The sequence below is a fragment of the Pleurodeles waltl genome, chromosome 3_1 (assembly GCF_031143425.1).
Source record: "Pleurodeles waltl isolate 20211129_DDA chromosome 3_1, aPleWal1.hap1.20221129, whole genome shotgun sequence".
Lineage (NCBI taxonomy): Eukaryota > Metazoa > Chordata > Amphibia > Caudata > Salamandridae > Pleurodeles > Pleurodeles waltl.
Window position 1 is genome coordinate 492,038,532 of NC_090440.1, and position 24,272 is coordinate 492,062,803.

Genomic DNA, 24,272 nt, shown 5'->3' on the forward strand with positions numbered 1-24,272 from the left:
CCCCAAGTCTCCCGATAAAATTGGTACCTCACTTGTGTGGGTAGGCCTAGTGCCCATGACAGGAAACGCCCTAAAACGTAATGTGGAAATATCACATTTGTCCACTGAAAACATGCGTTTTTTGCAAAGTGCCTAGCTGTGGATTTTCAACTGTAGCCCAGCCGTCAACTAGGGAAGCCTAGAAGAATCAAGGATGGGGTGACTTTTGGGGCTCTCACCAGGTTCTGTCATCCAGGCTCCTTTGCAAACCTCAAAATTTGTGAAAAAAAATAAAAAAATACATTCTCCTCACATATTGGTGATGCAATGTTCTGGAATCTGAGGAGAGCCATAAACTTCCTTCCACCCAGCATTCCCTTAAGTCTCTGGATAACAATGGTACCTCACTTGTGTGGATAGGCCTAGTGCCTGTGACAGGAAACGCCCTAAAACGCAACGTGGACACATCACATTTTTCCAATGAAAACTGACGCTTTTTTGCAAAGTGCCTAGATGTGGAATTTGGGCTTTAGCTCAGTCGGCACTTAGGGAAACCTAGCAAACCTGTAAATGTTTTTTAAACTAGACACTTAGCGAAAGCCAATATGGGGTGACTGGTGGGGCTCCCACCTTGTTCTGTCACCCAATACACTTTGCAAACCTCAAAATGTGTCTTTAAAAAAACACATTTTCATCACATTTTGTTGATGCAAAGTTCTGCAATCTGAGGGGAGCCACAAAACTTCCTTCCACCCAGCATTTCTCCAATTCTCCTGATAAAAATGCTACCTTACTTGTGTGGGTAGGCCTAGTTCTTGCAACAGAAAACACCCCAAAACAAGCAACGTGGATACATAACATTTTTCCACTGAAAACCGAGTGCCTAGATGTGGATTTTGGGTTCTAGCTCTTCTGGCACTTCAGGAAACCTAGCAAGCCTGTACGTTTTTGAAAACTAAACACCTAGGGGAATCTAGGATGGGGTGACCTGTGAGGGCACTCACAGGTTCTCTTCCCCAGAATCCTTTGCAAGCCTCAAAATATGTCTAAAAAACATATTTTCTTCACTTTTCAGCGATGCAAATTTCTGCAGTCTGAAAGGAGCCACAAACGTCCTTCCACCTAGCAATCTGCCAAGTCTCCCGTAAAAAATGGTACCTCACTTTTGTGGGTAGGACTAGTGCCTGCAACAGGAAACGGCCCAAAACGCAATGTGGACACCACATTTTTCCAATGAAAACTAAAGCTGTAGTATTGTATTTTTGTATGGTGTAGTATTGTATTTTGTATGTTGTGTTTGTATCATGTAGTGTAGGTTTCTCTTCCTTGTTTTGGTTTGTAGAATATGGTATCTTCCATCTCTACCTATGGCATTTGGATTCTTCCACAGCTGGAATGTTGTATTCTGAGCTGGACAGTTGGAGGTTGTGGATGACTTAGGAGAGAGTTGCAGTTCCTATTTACTTATGAAGATTACCTGGAATAAACTTAGAGGAATGTATCTTCACTTGTGCGAATCTTCCTTCGTCTGGATACCTCTTACTTCACTTGCCGACGAGGGTTGGATGAGAAATCCATGATGTGCAAAGCTGACCAAGAAAGAATTGGGAATTATTCTGAACCCAAATGCTGTACCACAAGTTCTAGTGCAAAAGGTTTCTGGTCTAGAACGTGATTTGTGGAATGAATTTCCTGATGTCTTCAATTCCAACGTGGGGGGCATTAAAGACTACAAACATCAAATTGTGTTGAAAAAAGATGCTCAACCCATTGCCTGTAAGTTGAGAAACAATACTATGAGCTTAAAAGAGAAAGTAAAGCAGGAACTTCAAAGACTAAAAGATAATGAGATTATTGAAGAAGTGGAAGCAGCACAATGGATTGCACCCATTGTAGTGGCAACTAAACGCTCTGGAGACGTTAGACTTTGCGTTGACCTTCGCAACCTGAACAAACAAGTTGTTGAAGATAGATTTCTGCTGCCGAATATCAACAAAATGATCAAGTTCATTGGGGAATGCGAGGTTCTTTTCTACACTCAATCTAACTTCAGCGTATCATCAAGTGCGATTGACTGAAGACTCTAAACTATTCACTTCATTTATTACTCCCTTCGGTGTCTTCAAGTTCAACTGGATGCCGTTTGGGTTATGTTCAGCAGCGGCGATGTTTGAAATATTAATGCGTGACATATTGGGGGGGTTGGATGGTGTTTGTTTTTTCCAGGATGATGTGCTTGTCTTCACAAATACCCAAGAAGAACATATAAGAAAGTTAAGAGATGCGCTTCTAATTTTCAGGTCTAAGGGCATAACGTTGATGAAAGAAAAGTGTAAGTTTCTACAGTCTGAGATAACGTACTTAGGACATGTTGTTTCAAGTTCTGGTGTCAAGCCGAAAAGTGATTTGATATACACTATTGTAAAATTATCCACACCAGTATGCAAAAAAGATATTCAGGTATTTTTGGGTATGGCGGAATTCTATGCTAGATATATTCAAAATTTTGCAAAAAGGTCAAGCTCCATTAGGTCTCTGCACAGGAAAGGTATAGAATTTAACTGGTCTGAGGACAGCAAGCTGGAATTTCAAGATCTGAAGAAGGCTCTGTCTTCTGCGCAATCCCTTAGTAGTTTCCAGCCTGGTCTGCCTTGCTATCTTATAACAGACGCATCGGGCAAAGGTTTAGGGTGTGTGTTGAAACAACTGAGGGATGGCACTGAAATTACTATTGCCTTTGCATCACGCACTTTACGTGGTGCAGAATTTAATTACTCCACAATTGAGAAAGAGGCATTAGCCATATATTGGGCAATAAAAAAATTCAGACAATTTCTTTGGGGCATATGCTTTGAGGTACGTTCTGATCATAAACCACTGCAAGAGATCTTTGGAAAGAAAGGTCTGGATAACGTATCCTCTTCTATCTGCAAGTGGGTAGTAGGGCTCCAAGGTTTTCAGTTTACTGTAAAATAGGTTCCTGGGTGTGACAACAAGACTGCAGACTGTTTGTCTAGGTTGAGTTCTAATGAGGTAACTGATGATTTTAATTGTACGTCGTGGTAGACTGATGATGAAGTTAAAGTTTGTGCCATAACAGATGGGTGTATTTTGGAACACAAGTGGCAAGAAGAGATGGCTAAGGACCAAGACTTGACAAAAGTGATAAACTTGCTAGAGTCAGGGCAGTTGAGGAAGAATAGAGATATTTCTATTTTGCCTTTAAAAAAAGTGTGGGATGAGCTATGGCTACATGATGGATTGTTGTTGAGAGGTAATAAGCTCATACCTCCTTCTCTGCATGAACATTTTCTTGATGTTTCTCATTCTAGCTATCAAGGTATTAGTAAAACGAAGGAAAGGATGAGGGCCACGTATTGGTGGCCTGGCATGGACATTGCTTTGGAAAGAAAAGTTAGAGAGTGGATTGAGTGCCGCTTAGCGGACAAGACATTGAAAGTTCGGACCCAGCCCATGATTCTTAAAGAAATTCCCAAAGAAGTTTGGGAAGAAGTTTCCATTGACAATATGGGACCAATTTCTTCAGGGTCATACTCTAAGTATGTCATTGTGCTTATGGATTTGCTATCTCGCTGGCCAGAACTGTTGATCGTTTATGAAGTAACTTCAAAGGTAGTAGTGGATTTTCTTTCTAAAGTCTTCAGCAGGGAGGGCAATCCTGGAACTATTTTGTCTGACAACGGGGTCCAATTCACTTAAAAATATATGTGTGATTTTTTTTCCTCCAGGGGAATAGTGCACAGAAAATGTGCACTGTATCATCCTGAAACAAATGGTATGAAAGAACGTTTTAACAGAACGTTGAAAGAAACTATACAGTTTGCCAAAGTTAATGGGGTTCATTGGGAGAATTTAGTTGAGTCCCAGGTAGAAGAATATAGGTTTACTCCGCATTCTAGCACAGGCCAGACTCCATTTGTGTTAATCAGAAAGCGTGTACCACATACCAAGATCAATCCCCCGTGGCTTAAAAAACATCTTGCTTTTAGTTTGGAGGAGGAAATCATCAAAAGGAACGCAAAAGAGAAAGATAGATATCTTCAACATAAAAGAAAAGAAGTCTATAATATTCGCAAGTCAGTGAAAGATTGTACTGTGCATGCAGGTGATAGCATTAAAGTTAAATTACCTGTAAAATGTAAATCTGGCATGTCACAATTTAGCAGAATTTATAAAGTTGTCAAAGTGTTTAAGGGGGCCGTCAAACTTGATGATGGACGTATCTGGAATTTAAACAGAATTGTTGTGCTCTAGTTTTTGGGGAGGGGGATGGTGTAGTATTGTATTTTTGTATGTTGTATGTTGTGTTTGTACCATGTAGTGTAGGTTTCTCTTCCTTGTTTTGGTTTGTAGAATATGGTATCTTCCATCTCTACATGTGGCATTTGGATTCTTCCACAGCTGGAATGTTGTATTCTGAGATGGACAGTTGGAGGTTGTGGACGCCTTAGGAGAGAGTTGGAGTTCCTATTTACTTATGAAGATTACCTGGAATAAACTTAGAGGAATATATCTTCACTTGTGCGAATCTTCCTTCGTCTGGATACCTCTTACTTCAGAAGCGTTTTTGCATACTGCCTATCTGTGGATTTTGGGCTCTAGCTGAACCGGCACCTAGGACAACCTAGCAAACCTGTGCATTTTTTAAAACTATGCAACTAGAGAACTCCAGGATAGGTGACTTCTGGGGCTCTCACCAGGTTCTGTCACCCAGAATCCTTTGCAAACCTCACAATTTGTCTAAAAAAACAAATTTTCCTCCCACTTGGGTGATGCAAAGTTCTGGAGTTTGAGGGGAGCCACAAACTTTCTACCACCCATCATCCTCCCAAGTCTCCTGATAAAAATGCTACCTCACTTGGGCCAAGTAGCAGCGAAAGGAAAGGGCCCAAAACACAATGTGAACACATCACAAATATCTATCATGAGGGGGCACCTGGGTTTTTTGTCCTGGGCTTGGCGTCCAGCTAGGGAAACCTACCAAACTCAGACATTTCGAAAAACTAAACACCCAGGAGAGTCCAGGGAGGTGTGCCATGCGTGAATCCCCCAACATTTTCCTACCCAGATTCTCATGTAAACCTCAAATTTAGCAAAAAACAAATCACACTTTCCTCACATTTCTGTGTGGGATCACCAATCTGACACAAATTTCCTTCCACTCAGCATGACCCTCAATCTTCCAATAAAAAAGATACCTCACTTGTGTGGGTGCCCAAACCAGAGTCAGCCTAAAAATGTATTTAAAAAACTGCACTTATGAATACCCTTTGGTGCCCCCTCAATGTCTACACATTTTTTGGCTCTTCCCTGCCGCAGGCACTTGGCCCACCCACACAAGCAAGGTATCATTTTTATTGGGAGACCATACACCTTTAATATGTGACACGCACAAAACTTCACATTGCCAGCCATAGGCCCAGCACATTACAACACTTGCATCAGCAGACAGCGCCATTGAAGTGCCATCACTTTCATACTTCCACATGACTGACACAGCAAGTGGGTGAACTGGCGTTTGGCTAGCAGTGTGTGTAGTGACTAGCAGCAAATCACTAGCCACAAACTTCCAGCCATGCACCAGCTCACACACATTCCCAGCCAAGCGCCAGTCCACGCAAACCACCTGCCAAGCGCCAGTCCATACACACCACCATCACATTTTTTTTAACAAAAAAGAAATCACAAACCAACTGTAAGTAAATATAAAATTACAAACATAACATCTCTAACTAAATATCACACTAATGTCAACCATGAAAGTGAACAAAAAAATTAAAACAATACAGACCAGTCAATGCTTACAGGTGCTCCGAGAATTTTGTTTTGGTGTCAGGCATTCTGAAACAGGTGAGCACACAGAGCCCAGGTTTAGAAGGACAATCAGGGCAGTGCATACAACTCTCCCTCCGTATGCCTCTTAGCACACAGACTTTACATCGCTTCAGGGATTGTTTTTTTTTGGGGCTTGGGAGGAATGTGGTCAGCAAAGTGATGATCTTTAATTTAGCCACATCCTGTACCATGTCAACACTGCAACAAGGCTGCTTACCACAGATTCCTGAAATCGAACAAAAGTAAACTTTGTTTCTGGAGAATATTCCTGGAACGCAACAAAAGCATTAAAGGTTGCTAAATGGAAAAGATGGATAGTCAACTTCTCATACCAAATGTAAGTCTTATGACAGGAGTGTAAGGTTCCAACCTCTGATCTTTTCTGTCTTCGCCACCCATGTGCTTATGGTAGTTTAAAATGCACAAAGGTTTGCACATTTCAGAGTCCCCAAACAGTCACAGTTGAAGTACTTTCATCATGGAGGGTAGTCAGCATGTAGACATCGCTGCTGTCTGAAAATTTCACAGCTAGCAGTTCATCATTATGCAAGGCACAGCACTGTCCACTCTCAAGTTTCATACACACAAGGTCCTTTGCATAACCTTTATGGTTAAAATGGACTTTGCCACAAGCAAACAATTCCCTGAATAGTTTCACCCAAGTGTAGAAGTTATCTAGGTACAAATGGTGAACTTTGTTAAAAGGTTCTCTACAAAGTTCCCACACAATTTTCTCACTAACTCCATAAGTAGATGGACAACTTGGGGAGTGGGGAGGGTCAATAGTGGAATCACAATCAATGTAGACTTATAAATTATAGACATATCCTGTACTACTCTCAGACAGCATATACATCTTAATTCCATAATGTGCCCTTTTGCTAGGAATGTACTGCCTAAAAACCAAACTGCCCTCGAACAGGACCAAAGACTGGTCCACATCTATTTCTTTCACTGGAACATAGATCTCTGAAAATCGATCTACAAAGTGATCAACGACAGGCAGAATCTTTAAATGACGGTCACAATCAGGGTGATCTTGTCGCAACACTGAAGCATTATTAACAAAATGCAGCATCCAAAGCAGAAGGAAATACCAATCATGACTCATGATTGCAGGAAACATGACCGTTGCCATCAAGGGACTGTTAGACCAATATGAAGACAGTGATGGCACCTTTATCAAACCCATCAAAAAGTTAAACCCAAGAACTTCTTTAACTCTTCTAGATTTGTGGAAGTCCATGAGTAGCTCTAGAGCAGGCCCTAAGTCTGACACTGTTGTCCCTCAAATACTGTTCAGCATACAAATTGGTCTACTCAACCATTTCACCTAAAAACACATCATCCTTAAACAAATTAGACATTTATAGTAAAAAAGTTTTAAGTATTCACTCTACACCCTGCAACACAAGTAAAAGCAGCCAATGCAGGCTGCACCATGTTTGGGGCAATCCAGAGTTTTGCTCTTCCAATGGGAAGTCCTGCAGCCCCAGGCTGCAATCCAGATGCCTCTTGCTTCACTTTCGGCACATCAGTGTCCTCCTTAAAAACAGGCACTTAATCTACACTGAGAATTGCTTCATAAGTAGAACATTCCTCTCTGACAGAACATTCACTACCAAAATCTTGCACTTCCACCTCTGCCTCAGATGCAGAGTCAGTTTCATAATAGTGGTCAGAGAAAGATTAAAAAAGCATACCTACAACCTGCTGCGCGGTAATCCTGAGGCTAGAAATGATTCTTACTAATAAAAGTAACTCGACAAATAACCAACACTTTGAAAATAAGAACTAAACAAAGTGTGGCTTTATAAAAAGACATATCTACTCAAAAACAGTACCACTCACTTGGCAGAGACAGCTAGACTCACCAGCACCTACTCTGCACAGACACACCAAGCATCAGCAATATCCCACTAAAATGAAAAAACTAAATAAAATTACACATAAGACAATGGAATACGCATTGTGCACAAATCTAAGGAGGATTTCACACAATAAAACATAAACTTGCTGCTAATATTACACTTTTTTACAAACAAACTCATTCACGCATGGCAACGGTACTCATTTGGAGTAAACAGTACAAAAAAGTTTTTCTTATCAAACACATGCAACTATGCAAACTGCAGGTCTACAACTGTGTAACAGCAAGCAGGAATCACAGCAAAGGAATCAAAAGCTTCAAGCTAGAATAAAATGGAGAGATAAAACTTTATGATCACAAATGAAAATCCAGTCCACAAACACCCTTCCACCAAACTTTCAGAGGCTTTCCCTGGTGTTTAGTGGTTTTCTGCACCCCTTGGGGCCAGATGGGCCTAAAATAAGTGGCTGATCTGTCTCCCAGGGGGCAGACATGGCCAAAATACATGCTTCTCAAAGACAAGCAACCCTTTGTCAAGGGTCCACTCCTCAAACACAAAAATAATGCTTCAATTGAAATCTCTGGTAACTAGTCTTTTCTGACCCCTTTGGGGTAGATGGGCCCAAAAAAGAGGGATAAGTGGGCAAAAATAAGGCCCCCAAAGGGGAGGGACCCTTGCCAAATGGGCCGCTCCCCAGAACAAAGAAAACATGCCACAAATTATCCCAGACATCTAGTGGTTTCTGCCCCCCTGGGGAGCAGATAGGCCTAACATTAAGAGGCCGATCTGCCCTTAAGGGGGGCAGAAATGGCCAAAACGAATGCCTCCCAAAGGGGAGCGACCCTTGCCAAAAGGTCCGCTCCCCTACATTACAAAAAAAAAGAAAAAATCCCTGGTGTCTAGTGGGCATTGCTGCTGCACGATTGTGGCGCGATCGTGCAGCAAGAATGCTCAAAGAGATATCAGATGAAAGGAAAACGACCTCCTTTCCCCGATGCCTCTTTTGTAAAAAAAATAATAATAATAATAAATAAAAAAAATTTAATTAAAAAATGATCATTTTTTCCCCAGGAGAAACTTACCACGACACGCTGGAAGCAATTGGCTTCCAGTGCGTCGGGGGCAACTTCTAATGACGTTGGCAAGTGGTGTGCGCTAACGTCACTAGATGCCACGAGGGCGGCAGCAGAAGCACTTCCCCTGTGGGTGGGTACTAGGATGGCTGGCAGGCCGGCCCATGCATACGACGCCACTGAATGGCCACTGGCCGTCTGACACACGCAGGGGGTTAAATAAAAAAAACATTGACATTTACCAGTTACTTTTTATCTCAAGTAACTTTAACTTGAGCTCTAAAGTGCCTGTAACTTACACCCTTGACATTTCTATGAGTTATCTCCCATATCACATCACTCATGAGTGTCAAGTTTTTTATAGACACAGGCTCATTGTTGGATGTGTTGGTAGTGTCTGGAAAGAACCATTTATTTTGGGGAGGGTTGTTTTTTTATTTTGTGTTAGATTATCTTGCTCCTTTTGATGTTTTCTTTCTGTTCTTCAAGATATTGTGACAAACAGCCACATTACAACATTTTCAACATTATTTTTTATTGATGAAGCAAGCAAAAATGCCACTCTTTTTTCTCATTCTCCACACTGGCATTCTTTTTTCCACACCAAAAGTGTGTTTTGTACTCCAGACAAGATAATGCAGAAATGCTTATGTGGGTATTGATTTTTTTTCTGTTTTCCTTCACCACCTTCTGAGATGTATCTTAATCCTAGTGTCCATTTTTGTGTCCTGCTCCTGTAGGAGCCTCCACTATGTCTTGTTATGCACTGACTAAAGGTGTTGATACAAGGTTGATGTTCTGAAGTACTAGATACGTTTTTGCCCTGTACTAAGCTTTTTAACACATCACTTGCAGATGACTTAATGTGCATTCAGCTTTTTAATCCTTTGGGTAGCGTTAAGAACTTGCACACGTTTGAGTGATTCTTCACCTTTCCTATCTCTCTAAAGAATTGGACTTCTTATTTCTCCTGTGGACAAGCAGTGAATGGTCCTAGAATATTTATTCACCTCTGTGAGCCATAGTGTTCCTGAATGGAGCACTGAGCATTAGCATCACCTCGTCAAGGCACTGCTCATGCCAAACTATGCATCTTGTTGCTAAGCAAAAAGGTGCTTTTCTACGTGGTGGAAGGTTCCCTGAGCTACCAGCCAATGTAAAGCTCGGAATGCCCTTTAAAATGTCAAAAAGGTCCACAGCCTATGCTTCAGGATTGTGGACTATAGAAGAGATCCTGTCCTCGATTTGGATGTGAGGTTGGGACTGATGCTTAAAAAAACAATTGAGTTCACAATGAATGCCCCCCACCCTTAAAAATGCATTTTTATGCTAGGACCTTTTTCTGAGGGAATTATGAGATTCTTTACTTCTGTATGACCATCCAGATGTCCTGGCCCCTACTTTCTGGCACCATCAACCTTACATACATAGATGGCACTCACAGTAAAAGGACCACAGACCTTGAAAGGGGATACAGTGTGGTAACAAAACTTTAATAGTGCATGGTCCGTGTCCTAAGACTGAATCTTGAAATTGAATCCAGTGCAGCATCCACAAGTATCAGTCCAACCTGAGAAAGCAAACCCTGAAAAGATCCATGGTGCACATTCTCAGTACTGGGAACATGGACTACTGACTGCAGACTTAGGGGTGTGCCTGTCTGGGTCCACAAACTATATGGCACAAAATCACTTTTTTGATCAATTGAGAGGTGACTTTTGGGGTCCCTGCATTCAGGTAGTTAAGTGAGGATATTCTTAACCTGCTCCCTTATATGGCCTTTCAATTGTTTTTGTAGGGACCAAAAGATAATGTTTTATTTTTTGGGCAGCCACTCAGAGCCTTTGGGTCAGCAAACCCTGCTTTGAGTCGCAGACCATAAATGAATGACAGTAAAATAAGGGCCGCAAGTACTATTAGAATGTTCGTAAAATATGGTCAAAAATTTTGCACCAACTTTTTGTGGCTGGTCTTTAATTTTTTATGATAAGACGTACTATTTTGTGTCATTGTTACATTTTGTTTGCAGGGTATAGCAAAGCAACCTTACTATTGAATATTAATTAAGGAGGTCGCAATTTGTGACCTCCAACAATGCACTATAAACACAGGGATGGTGGCCTTCAAGGGATGGCAGACTATTCTCCTTGTGTTACAAGAAAAACATTTTAATTTATGAAGCCCCTGTTCCTTAAAAAACTTGTACTCCTTAAAAAATGTATTTCCTGTAAGTTTATATAGCATACCGAATCACGGTTATGGACGACATTCCCTTTACACCCCTTAGTATTTGTACTTTAGTATGTGTTACGCAACCCATTTTGCGAGTCAAAATGCATTGGAGGTTTGAACTTGCTAGGGACCTGGGAGGAGGGTGTTCCCCTGGAACTTCTGGGGACTATTTTCGTAGTGGCATGGCCTCCAAAGGGGGGAGGGGCCCTGTCACCTGATGGATGCACTGGCGATCTACAAGTGGCCAGGAACCTCTGGGAGTAAACACATGGAGGATAATCTGCTTTGAGGGCTACAGAGTGCTGCTGAGAAACACCCAGGCCAAGGAGAAATACCATAAACCAGGACATGAGAAGCAGGTCCAGGTTGCGAAGGACAAAAGGGCAAGCCTTGAGCTGTCCCTAATTGCAGTGAGAGTTTTTGCAAAATGCGCTCCTGAACAAAAAAAAACTTTAGAGGCCCAAAATGGATACTGAGAAAAAATGCAGAAAACCCCATGCAGTTTGACCTAACAGGGTCTAAGAAAGCTGCATTTGTTCTGGGCTCTTAGTTTTGGGCCTGCCAGCAGGTCCCTAGAGCTGCCAGGCTGTGAGAAATTAACTGCATCTAGCAAATCATTAAAAGTCTCCCCATGTATCCTGTTCCTTTTTAGTTACCCCAGGCATACCATTCTGAAGGGTCACACGTTGCACCTCCTGCCCCAGTTTATAATACTCTGTAGGGAGAGCCAGGACCCTGGGGAAGAAGACAGCCACCATTTGTGGCACAAATGGAGTTTCCCCCTTTTTTAATATTACGCCTTTGGGGAAGGAAAGCCTACTACACAATGAAGCGCTCCCTTGGCAAAGAATGTTGTTTTGCATGACGGTACAGAAAACAGTGTTGCTGGAGCTGACAGCTGGCCAAGTTGGCGGGCAGGGCTCCGATGCTGCCCTTTAGGTTCCAGAGTTCGGGAGACGCACAAAAGATATGGCACCTCGATTATTAAAAATAAGTACATGTGCTTTAGAATGCCAAGAAGACGCTGCCGTGGGCACACTTCAGGAGACACTGGCTGCCATAATTAGCAGATTTGGGTCGTGCTTCCACAGGAGAGTAGGAGTACAACAGGAACCTGCCCAGAGTATTGGGCACCTGTTTAGCAGCCGAGGATGCTCGAAATCCCAAAGAAGCATCTTTTCATTCTTTGAGGGCCATCCTAAGTCTCCCGCGTGCATGAAAGAGTGACCTCTGGAGACTATCCTTTGGGTTCGAGAGTTGAGGAAGTTGTCTCATAATTCAAAGATACAGAAATCTTTCTCTTTAGGTCTTGTAGCCCTGTTGTAGCAAGTATATAACGACGACTCATACTCTGCATTGTATTGGACGTTGAAGGCTTTTTTTTTTTTTTACAATAGCAATATTCCCATTAAAAAAGGCACATATTGTTGAATATTAGAAGACAGTACCACCCTGAAACTATTTAATCTCATCATTTTTATATGTATCATTGTGGGAGCACACTAACAAAGACAGAAGGTCTGAGCTTTATTGACTGCTCAATTATATTGTGTTTGTCACTTGTTGTCTACTGTGGTTTTAGGGATCATGAATTGATGGTGTGCAGATCATGAGAGCTCCCTCCAGCACTGGGTGTAATCAGGGTTCACCTGGTCTGTGAGACCTTTAGATATCTTCTTCTCTTGATTGTAGTGCCATTTAAAGGGTGTCACCATAGATATTTCCACCTGCCACTCTGTACATATTTGTGCATAGTGTTTAATAGTGTATGTAATGAAGCTCATTTCTCTCTTACAGTAAAAGATGCAGTGACTGGGCAGCAAATTATTACATGCTGTTTGTTGGCTTTTAGAGGGCTGAGACTATAGCGTGCTATAGCCCCTTGAGTAAGCCGGGGACTGCTCAATCTTTCTACTCTGACAGTCACGTTCTAAAAAACCGTGCTTGGCTTCCAGTATAAGGCTCTGCAGTACTTGGACCTTAGGACACCAGCGGCAATAGACCCCATTTGTTACAGTTGGGACTTGCAGCCTGCCCTCAGAACCAGGATTCCTTACACGTATTATTCTTCCACCCTTTAGCTTTCCTTGGCTCTTACCTACTTCATCGAACTTCCACTGGCCATCTACCCATCACCAGTTTCACCTGCTTTCTGTTCACTAGCAAACTATTTTTTTGATTCTGATGAATGATATATTAGCTCTATCTTGTCTTGTCCTTGCTTCTCTAACTGTTTATTTCTTCTCTTCTTCGAATGCTCATTTGTTTCCTGCTGTCATCCTTATTTTGATGACAACCCATTTTGCTGTGATTATTTTGCACCAACGTGCCTGTCGTAATAATTGTTCATGATTATTTTCCCTGTAACCGAAATTACTCCATTGTAAACTTCACTAGCACACTTAGGCAACAAGTATGCTTTAGAAAACTAACTAAATAAAACAAATCATAAATATATGGATATGATGAAACACTGATGTGGAAGAAGCTAATAAAAAGTTTTCACCAGCATCCGTTTGCTGAAATTAAGTTATATTTTAAAGCTATGTGTTTGGATGAGACCATCTTCAAACATTATTGTCAAACAACTTTTTTAATGTGTGTGGGGTTTACTCTATCAAATAAATGGTTAAAGATTTCTATATTTTCTGGAGGAAAATGGTTTCCCAAACAGAAAGGTGGAGCCTGAAATATAAATATTAAAATGGGTAAAGTGATCAATTCATTTAGATCGAGTGTTCTGGTAACTTCGAGTTAAATGTATCCCGGTACCTTACTTTAAATAAATCAGCATGAGTATGTAGCAGGTATTTTCCCAAGTAGCTAAAACATTTGACTTAAGGGTTACCCAGTGTATCTCCAAATAATCATAGCCAATTTCTCTATGTCTAGCTTAACTCTAGATATTCTCAGAGCATATTGATAATTCCTTCCATTTTTCCCAATCAGATTTGTATTTTTCATTGTAAATATAGCACTGCACATAATGCCAACACGCCAAATAATCTGCATGCACAATGTGCCTAGTTTCTTTATTGTATGATGATTGTCTTATTTTATAATGAGTTAAGCTAATTTATGATCCTGAAAATAACCCTTGGGTATACCAGGTATCCCTGCTAAGCACAGTCAGTCTTTAAGATTGGGTTGAGCTAGCCTTATTAATAACAGCTTTTCTCTTCACATGGAATGTAGCCCCTTGTTCAAAGAAGAAAATCAAAAGTTTAGACAACTGACTACAAGAAGTCTCATTAAACCATGTCCTTCCTCTTGATAATAATGAGTGAGGTGATTCTCCGCCGCTTTAGGATCAGGAAACATCACCACACACCATGGCTGAGAGAGGTTCCACATATCTGCTAAACCCTGATGGATCACTGCTATTTATCACAGGAATTAGACCTATAATATTATAACCTTTATAATGACCTATAACATTATGAGCTACTGTTTCAAAAATACAATGCAGCTGCTGCATCTGCGCCCAAATATAGGTCTTGTAGCTCACGCTGTTTTAAGACTAAAGCTGTATCTCTGTGAGACGTCCAACAGTCCTGAAACCAGTCTAGTTTATGTCCCCTCTCAGAGAAGGTATGGCCTTGCTAGACTAGGATGTCACTATGGGAGCAGGACCAACAGTGATTTGAATATGATTGGTCCTTATCTGTCTTGACATTGTGAGCAAAAAAAGATTAATTTTAATGCAGCACAGATGAACTACCAGTGGCTAGGATTATTTAAAGCATTCAACCCATCATGGTTTTGTTTTTCTTCAAATACACCTGAACCACAGATTTTGCGTCAGGATTAACTAAATACAAAGCAACTTCTCAAATTAGGAACTACTGTTTTAGAAAGTTTTTTTTCTCAATCAGCATGGACAAGCGAAAATCCCTGTAAGAAATATGCAACAAGAGGTGCTCCAAATAACTTTGTCTCAACGCTTAGTGTATTTTTCCAAGGCCCTGAATATACCCCTGAATATGGGCATTTCCAAGGCCATGTTACTGATGTTCATTGATGACAATATTCATATTGAGCTGCAAATTGTTATATGACTCATCTAATATTGCATTGTCCTTTTTTAACCTCTGATTTAAAACATCGATTTCTTAAGCTGAGCAGCCATTCTTGAAGTTCTGAGCTATGTTAGTAAATAAAATATTCCTTTAATAAAGCTGGTATGGTTCTAGGTGAATTCAGTCTAGAGAATTCACTATTGAAAATTCCCCATGCAAAACAACCCATTCATGAAATATGTTAATTTTTTTATTTATTTTTTAATTGAGGCGCACTTTAAGCTGAACTCACAAAAGGTGATGAGAAGGATGATTGCAGTAAGACTTATCACTGGCAGTCGCTTCAGGCAGAATTCAGGACAAAAATAGCCCTGGGTTGCTAGTGTTCGGTTTCAGAGAGCACCAGGCCAGGCAGTTCAGGCTAGACTGTACCTAGTGGAGCAGAGTCAAGACTGATGTGAATATGGCTGGGTCCAAACCGAGGTAGCATGGTGGGCAGGAATGCTACCTCAAGTGATTGCCAGAGTTTAGACTTATTGCAACCATTTCTCCCATAACCTTTTGTGTTTTTGAGACCCACCTTTTTTACCACTCTGCACCTTGTAGTACAACATGTTTAGGTTTTGAAACACTTTTCTCCTCTCCGTATACTTTTCTTTCTCAGTAGCACATGCAACAAGCTTCCCCAGACAGGCTTTATTTTAGTCGAGCCTCACCATTGTAAGAATAGAGCAACCAGCAGTAACTGAGATTAGCTCAAACATTACATCTATTGCCATGTTGTTGTTTTTTTTTTAAAGATAAGCCAGAGCTGCATTGCTTTGTCCAGGTGTAGGTCTTATTGCACACTGTTCCATTGGACTTAAACTGTACCCAAATGATGAGGTTTAACAGAACTCTGACACATTACCTTTTGTTGCTTGTAGTCATACTCAGAGAGGAAGGGATATTCCTATCGGAGCAGGGACAACCTGATTTTAATATGGAGGTTTACTGTCTGCCTGAGCAAACAGATGAGCTTTAATCTAGCCCAGACTAATTACCAATGGCTGTAATTATTTGAAGTATTCCTTCCATCACTTTTTTGTTTTTCTGCAAACAGACCTGGACCACAAATTTTCCCTTAGATTCAGCTATGAGGCACTGTGTGTTTTTGTTGTTGCGTTTTTCAATTTGGTTATTGCACATTAAAGAAAGATTATTATTATTATTATTTTTTTAAATGGCTACCAGAATAATATGTTTTTTTTCCACTTCTGCGAAAGGCACGGGAAGATCACGTGATTTTCATGCAATAATTTGAGCTTTAATATATGTGAAGATATGTTAATGGTAAGAAATAATTAAATAAAATGATACTTGTTGGACCTGGCTTTTTGACAGGGACATCCCCAAACTTTTTGCCTCCTTCCTCCTATTTTTTCTGACCTGTTGTTGTTGGCTTTTGACCTCTGGACACTTTACCACTGCTAACCAGTGCTAAAGTGCATATGCTCTCTGTGTAAATTGTACTACTGATTGGTTTATCCATGATTGACTATTTAATTTACTTGTAAGTCCCTGGTACAGTGCACTACATGTGCCTAGGGCAGGTAGATTAAATGCTACTAGTGGGCCTGCAGCACTGGTTGTACCACCCACCTCAGTAGCCCCTTAACCCTGTCTCAGGCCTGCCATTGCAAGGCCTGTGTGTGCAGTTTCACTGCCACTTCGACTTGGCATTTAAAAGTACTTGCCAAGCCTAGAACTCCCCTTTTACTACATATAAGTCATCCCTAATGTGTGCCCTAGGTAACCCCTAGAGCAGGGTGCTGTGTAGGTAAAAGGCAGGACATGTACCTGTGTAGTTATACGTCCTGGTAGTGTAAAACTCCTAAATTCGTTTTTACACTACTGTGAGGCCTGCTCCTTTCATAGGCTAACATTGGGGCTGCCCTCATACACTGTTGAAGTGGCAGCTGCTGATCTGAAAGGAGCAGGAAGGTCATATTTAGTATGGCCAGAATGGTAATACAAAATCCTGCTGACTGGTGAAGTCGGATTTAATATTACTATTCTAGAAATGCCACTTTTAGAAAGTGAGCATTTCTTTGCACTAAAATCTTGTTGTGCCCTTCAATCCACATCTGGCTAGGTTTAGTTGACAGCTCCTTGTGCATTCACTCAGACACAACCCAAACACAGGGTACTCAGCCTCACTTGCATACATCTGCATTTTGAATGGGTCTTCCTGGGCTGGGAGGGTGGAGGGCCTGCCCTCACACAAAGGACTGCCACACCCCCTACTGGGACTCTGGCAGACAGGATTGAACTGAAAGAGGGCTTGGTGCACTTCTTAGACACTCTTTGAAGTCACCCCCACTTCAAAAGCACAACTTAGTATAAAACAGGGCCTCTGCCCTACCTCATCAGACACTTGCTGGAGAAGAAACCTGAACCAGAAACTACATCCTGCCAAGAAGAACTGCCTGGCTGCTCAAAGGACTCACCTGTCTGCTTTTCTACAAAGGACTGCTGCCTTGCTGTTGGCCTGCTGCCTTGCTGAACTCTTGCCTGGCTGTAAAAGTGCTCTTCAAGGGCTTGGATAGAGCTTGCCTCCTGTTCCCTGAAGTCTCAGGACCAAAAAGACTTCACTCTTCCTCTTGGACGCCCCGTGCGCCGAACTTTTCAACGCACAGCTTGTTCCGCGGCAAGAAAAACGCCGCACACCGACGCTGATCAACGTGACGCCTTCGGGACGACCAAAACTTTGACGCACGGCCTCGCAAGGACAACGCCACCCGACTTCCCGGGAGAAATCGACGCGACGCCTGCCGTGAGATCGAAACTTTGACACGCGGCCTCGCAAGGACAACGCCGCCCGACTTCCCAGGAGAAATCGACGCAACGCCTGCCATGAGATCAAAACTTTGACGCACGGCCTCGCAAGGACAACGCCGCCCGACTCCGCAGGAGAAATCGACGCAACACCTGCCGTGAGATCAAAACTTTGACGCACGGCCTCGCAAGGACAACGCCGCCCGACTCCGCAGGAGAAATCGACGCGACGCCTGCCGTGAGATCGAAACTTCGACGCGCAGCCTCGCAGAACGACACGCAGCCGGAAAACAAGCAGGAAAATCCACGCACAGACCCGGGACATCTGGTAATCCCCGCGACCCACAGAAAGAGACTGTCCGCGCGCCGGAAAACGACGCACGACTTCCCCGCGTGGAAAATAACGACGCAAGTCCGTGTGTGCTGGGGAGAAATCGACGCACACACCCTTTTTCCACGCACCTCTTCCTTTGTGGCTCTCTGAGGAGATTTTCCACCAGAAACCAGGTACTTTGTGTTTGAAAGAGACTCTATTTACTTTCTAAAGACTTAAGACACTTTATATCACTTTTCAGTGATATCTTTACAAATTCATATTGCAACTTTGATCGTTTTGACCTGAAGATACCCAGATAAATATTATATATTTTTCTAAACACTGTGTGGTGTATTTTTGTGGTGTTATGCTATGGTGTTGTATGATTTATTGCACAAATGCTTTACACATTGCCTTCTAAGTTAAGCCTGACTGCTCGTGCCAAGCTACCGGAGGGTGAGCACAGGCTGATTTTGGATTGTGTGTGACTTACCCTGACTAGAGTGAGGGTTCTTGCTTGGACAGAGGGCAACCTGACTGCCAACCAAAAACCCCATTTCTAACAATGCTCATTTTATTAAACATGAATTGTTGAACGGCAGTCCATACTGTAAGGATTTTCAACTATTGTTTATTTGTGCCATTGAATACATACAGTTCCGCCATGGAAGTGAAAATAAATGTGAGCCAATAACACGTGTTATTTAGAGAAACTGTAATATTAAACACACATTCACATATTTATTACTGAGGTGTATTACTGCAATAGAGCAACCTCTTGGGAAAAACACGGTGTACTGGCTCACACATTGCATATTACAGTTACTTTACACATGGAAAGATTTCTCTTAATAGTTACAAGCCCTCTTCGGTCTGATGTTAACGTACTGCACAAAGTACCCTCTTAAATATATATATATATTTTCAAACAAATGCATAGAAAATGCCATGGCGTAAACAATGCATGCAAATATGCAGAATGTAATATGCTATTTTTTTAATCTTTGTTGAGGGAGGAGCATCTCCTCTTGTGATTCCTGGCCCCTGCTCACACTTAAAAATGACAATACATAGCATATCACACTCTGCCCATCTGCTTATAATGTATGTGTTTGAGGTTTTTGCACTTCTGGAGCTAGTTTACATTTTGAGTGTTTAATCACAAGCTGGAAATGATACTGTGCAACACATACGCGTGGAAGAGGAAACATATGAGTGTGATTACACATTTCATAGTAAATCATAGCGCAATTGCAGTTACTGCAAACGTAATGCTGTGGTTGTTAAGCTGTTCCGACTCCACATTTCTTAATCATTCTGCAGTGTGCAAAGTCAACACGCTGCTTCTGAAGCTGCAAAGTGATCCTGTTTGGAGTGAGAGTGCGTACTTGCCCTTGAAATACTCCGTTTACTAAAGGCGTGTGTTGGTTGGCAAGGACAGCAGGCCAGTACTAATCCATCAATCTTGCTGATCTCGGCTGTTTCACTTAGTTCATATTGTATTTCTATAGTGAACACAACTTCACACCAATGCTGCCACGGCATTTCTGCATTATAATTGCAATGCATGACACCGAACGTCGCATGTCAGTGGACCATGAGCAGCGATAACCTTTGCAAAGACTGTTTGTTTTCATCCTTTCAATTACTAAGTGCCTGTTGGGTCCTCATTGAAAAGACAGCCTTGTAATTGTTAGCCCGAGGCCTCAGTTTGATAGACAGAGACTGCTATATAAACAGAAAGCCCCATGACAGATTGTTAATTGCCTAACTTATTTTGGGGATATGGAGAGTTTTGTAATTGCTACAAGGCGGACAAAGACTCTATTGCGGTATCATAATGCAGAGTAAAAAGATCTGGGTGAAATTAGTTATTGAATGTCCTGCTTTTTCCTCCGCCATCGTCCTCTCAACATGTGAGACCATTTTGTCTAGCCCACGGTGTACACAGGCTCTCAGTCAAGATTCATCGTTCAACAATGCCCCTTGAGAAGCAACACAGTTAGGTCTCCCCATATACTGAAAGAGACAGTCGACAGCTGGCAAGAAGCAAGTCTCCCAGCTGCACACTCAGACACAGCCTCAGGCCGGGACATCCTGGGTGGTTGCCCCGGGAAATGGGGAGGCAGGGGTTGGGGATACTTTTCTGGTGGGATGACAGGAAAGTTTCCTTACATGCCTCTCGTAGGCCTGAATTCGTTGTCAGTGGAGAGAGGTGCGAGATGACCTTAAGGGCACTGTATATTCACGATGAATAGAGCTTCTCAGTGTAGAAGGAATTCCAGCTCTTCCCATAAACTGAAAGAGGCAGTGTACGAAATATAGCAAAAAAGGGATAGTTAGAAGGAACATGCTGGGATGTTGCCAAAGACCATGGTCAAGTCACTTGCCAGTGAAAATCGCAGCACAATTCTTTGGAAGTCAGCGCATCATAAATACTTTGTTTCCATTGTGAAGTTGAAATTCCAAGACTGACCGGGAACTGTAGAGTGGACCTGTTACCTTCAGCTCCATCCTTCGATGGTAAAAGGTTGTGTCCTACGACGCAGCCAGTATGGGATCTCACTGTTTAATTTACATTTAGATATAAATGTATATCCATAGATGACGGGGCCCCACGTTTTTCCAACTGGTGCTGAAGAATGCCGGTGTTATCAAACACCAACATTGCCAAGCATTTATTCCACCTCGTTCTTCATTCTTCTATCACCCTATAATTTCTGTCTCTATCTCACTGTTCTATATTATTTTTCATCCCTGCCTTTTCTCTGTGTCACTGTTTTCTTACGTTCCCTACTTTTATCTGCCTTGTTGGCCTTTCTCTATCTTACTCTGGGTCAAAGTGTGTTAAAAAAATTAGTCCCGTTCTCAAAAGAGAGTGCAAGTACCCACTATGTGCAACCACCGGCACAAATTAAGCACTGGCCGATCCCACATCAGTAAGTAGTTGGTTGAGCTTTAACATTTGATGTTTGCCCAGCAAGTGGCTACATTGCACCTCTCCCTGTCTTGCATTTATCAGTTTTTCAGTACTCTCTTTAAGTCCACAGGAATGGCTTTTATCCAAACTCAGTTCAGAGGACTCTACAGTAAGGTCATTTGCATATCTAATGCAAAGTACAATCTTTTCTTTGTGTTTTTTTTTTAATAGTATATGCATGTCTTCAGGATAAGTGGTAAATAGCCTTCTAATTATGCATTTTCCATGTCAACACGTCTTTATTTCTCCTAGGACTCTTTATGATCTGAGCTCTCCAACTAATGCTTGTCGTTTTGCAGGGACTGCAGAGACAGATCAGTTAACTATACAGATAGATCAATTAGTTAGAAGAAATGATGCCTTGGCAGACCTGATTTAGTCTCCATTTTTATGACTTCTTAAAGAAAAAATGCAATATGTTCCTCTGAATAACAAGTTACAGGGTTCTGCTCAGAACCCTTGTGTAGCAGACTCCCAGCGATGTCTCGCCAGAAAAAGCTTCTCTACATTTGTACAAATTCAGAGGCAATTAGACATATGCTAGAAACCGGAATATGGGAGGAAGGGGCAACCTATCCAGCCAGTGTGTGAAAGTGTAGGAACTATAAAGTCACTCACTGTAATGGTAGGCAGCGTCAGCAAGTAGGAATTCTGGAGTTACACAAAGCAGACAGCGGTATGCCCAGGTTCTTTTGCTACAAATGAAATGTTGGATCACAATGTGTAGTAAACAATATATACCAAAGGACGTAAACCATGTAATATTTTTTTGTTTGCGGCTAGAGCAAAAGCTGTGGAATTTGTTTATTTAAAACTGTGGTGTCTGTTGTCAGAAACGTTTAGTTGTGAAAAGGAATACAGTATGGCGGCTTAAAATGTATGGATGCTGTCAGGCCATGTAAATGTTTATTGTAGTTTCCATAATATACTTAAAGCACGCACAATAACATTAGCATGCCCAAATATACTCCAAAGAACCACACAGAACTCTTTTATGAACTATAACAGTTAATTTATGAGTTTAGCAGGCATTGTGCCTGTGGAATGTACTGTCCTTCTTGTTTTATTTGTTGTAAGGCCAATGTTGTGAAGAAAGCAATAATTTGGGATGGGGCAAAGAGACGATCTGGAATTGTTTACCCAGTGAGATTGTATGTGTTCTCTATCAGGATGTGCTAATAGTATTGACTCACAAGCATTTCTCATATAATTTTATAATCCATCAAATCCCTTTCACCATCTTCAATCGATGATATTAACACCCATAAAAATTATTCTCTCTCTTTCTCAATGGTGTATCCTCCATGGTTATATATCTCTATTCTGCTTTATTTGTTGGTGTCTTAGAAGAGACAGGAGATCACAGACCTTGCTCCAGGAACCCTGCTTCCCCTTATCTAATCCCACTATTGCGTTGCCTCTATAATTACTGGATCAGCAGTCAGGGAACATACCACTTTCACATGATCATAAATTGAGACTGAGTGCTGGGTGTGCTCACTGTTAAGGGTGGTACTGATATAGTTAGATAATGCCAGTACTATAATGTCACCAGGTAATTGGTCCCCGAGGCTATGCACACACTCCAGTGGAATGAGGTTAATCAGACTTTGAGTGGTGAACTCCTACCCACTCACAGGCAGTTTTAGTAGTACCAAACAAATGACTATTCTCTAAACCCAAGCACAATCTTGTATGAATCTCAATTTCAGGTTTTGTGCATTTCACCAAATGTTTGATTCTTCTTTTCTTTTGCTCATGCTTTTCATATACTTTGTGAATGCAAAGGCAAGTTTGAATATAAATTATCACAAAGGAGATAGCCCAAAATATCAAGCAGATCTCTAGCTTGACTTTGTTACCTGTTGACAAATCTCAGATATTAAGCAGACAGCTGTTCAAAAATAATTAACTTAATATGCATAATTCCCCACAAAATATGCATATTACCCATGGAAGAATATAACACCATTTCATCCATCACTATAATAAATGGAGGCTGTTATCTGTTACTACACTGACAGTGCATGACTGCAGCCAAAAAATAATACTCTATTTATGTTTACAGGAGTCTGAAAAAAAAGGAATAATTGAAAGAATTTATATGGTCCAAGATGTTGTCATAACAGTTCAAAATGTTTTGGAAGAAATTGCATCATTTGGCGAAAGAATTAAAAAGTAAGTTTAATGTTGGTTGTCTGTAGGACATGATCATTTCTTGAATCAGGCATACTCAGTTTACTTCTACGTGGCTTAAATTTAGATGTTTCCAGTATATAATTATTGGTCATCTATCATCCAGTGCATATATACTGTTTATTTGATATAGACTTCACACTCTTGGCCTTTTGCTGTGGATATGTTCTAGCCTTCACGCATCTTTGATGCTATAGTTGCCAAATTTGGACCCAAGTTCGAATATCGGCCTTTGCGCTTGATTCAACATCATGCAATTCTGGCAAAACACTTTGAGCTCGATTGCGAGTCTGGCAGTCCGAAGACCACCAGACTCACCGTGGAGGTCAGACTGTCGCGGCTGTGGCAGTCTGATCGACATATTACAAGATTAGTGGTCAGTGCCGCCAAAAGACTGCTGTCTCTGCCACGATCTCTGATACCGACTGGATGACACCAGTCGTGGTTGTAATCAGCCCAGGCAGCGCTGAAGTCAGCACCGCCTTGCTAATTATAACCATGTTCTCTACCAGCCTTTCCAGGGAGGTTCAACCACCTGGCGGAGAGCAAGTGCAAGGGCCTTCCCCTCCCCATCACCGCCGGAATGCGCACTGTCGGCCTTAATCTCCCTCGGTCTAAAAACGTGAAACGTAATATGTGAATTTTACTTGTGTAATGTCGGCTTGATGTACACAATCTTGTAGATCGTCTGCTATTCCTCTAAGTAATATACAGCACTCTGCTGCTTCTGAGATAGGTTTGTACTATTTGAATACCAGTACATACTTACAAATATTGTATTTTGTTTTGGTTTTCTTAATTTGGGTCTCCTTTCTAATTTTGAAATTCTTTCCTCAGAGAAGGTTACAATGCTGATGTTTTCTTTATGCATTTTTAGTACCCTTATGCTTAAGTCTGTGATACTGCTTTGTGTGTGTTACATTGTGTGTTCTC

At 41.5% G+C, this 24,272-nt stretch overlaps 1 protein-coding gene across 2 annotated transcripts in view; it reads left to right on the top strand.

Annotated features, from left to right (window-relative positions):
- MCTP2 (multiple C2 and transmembrane domain containing 2) overlaps positions 1-24,272 on the top strand; it is an 896,516-nt gene that overhangs the window by 775,800 nt on the left and 96,444 nt on the right. For both annotated transcript variants that reach the window (XM_069222757.1, XM_069222756.1), the window contains one exon: positions 23,212-23,321. In XM_069222757.1, coding sequence (XP_069078858.1) covers positions 23,212-23,321 — 110 coding nt within the window. The remainder of the gene's footprint in view (positions 1-23,211; positions 23,322-24,272) is intronic.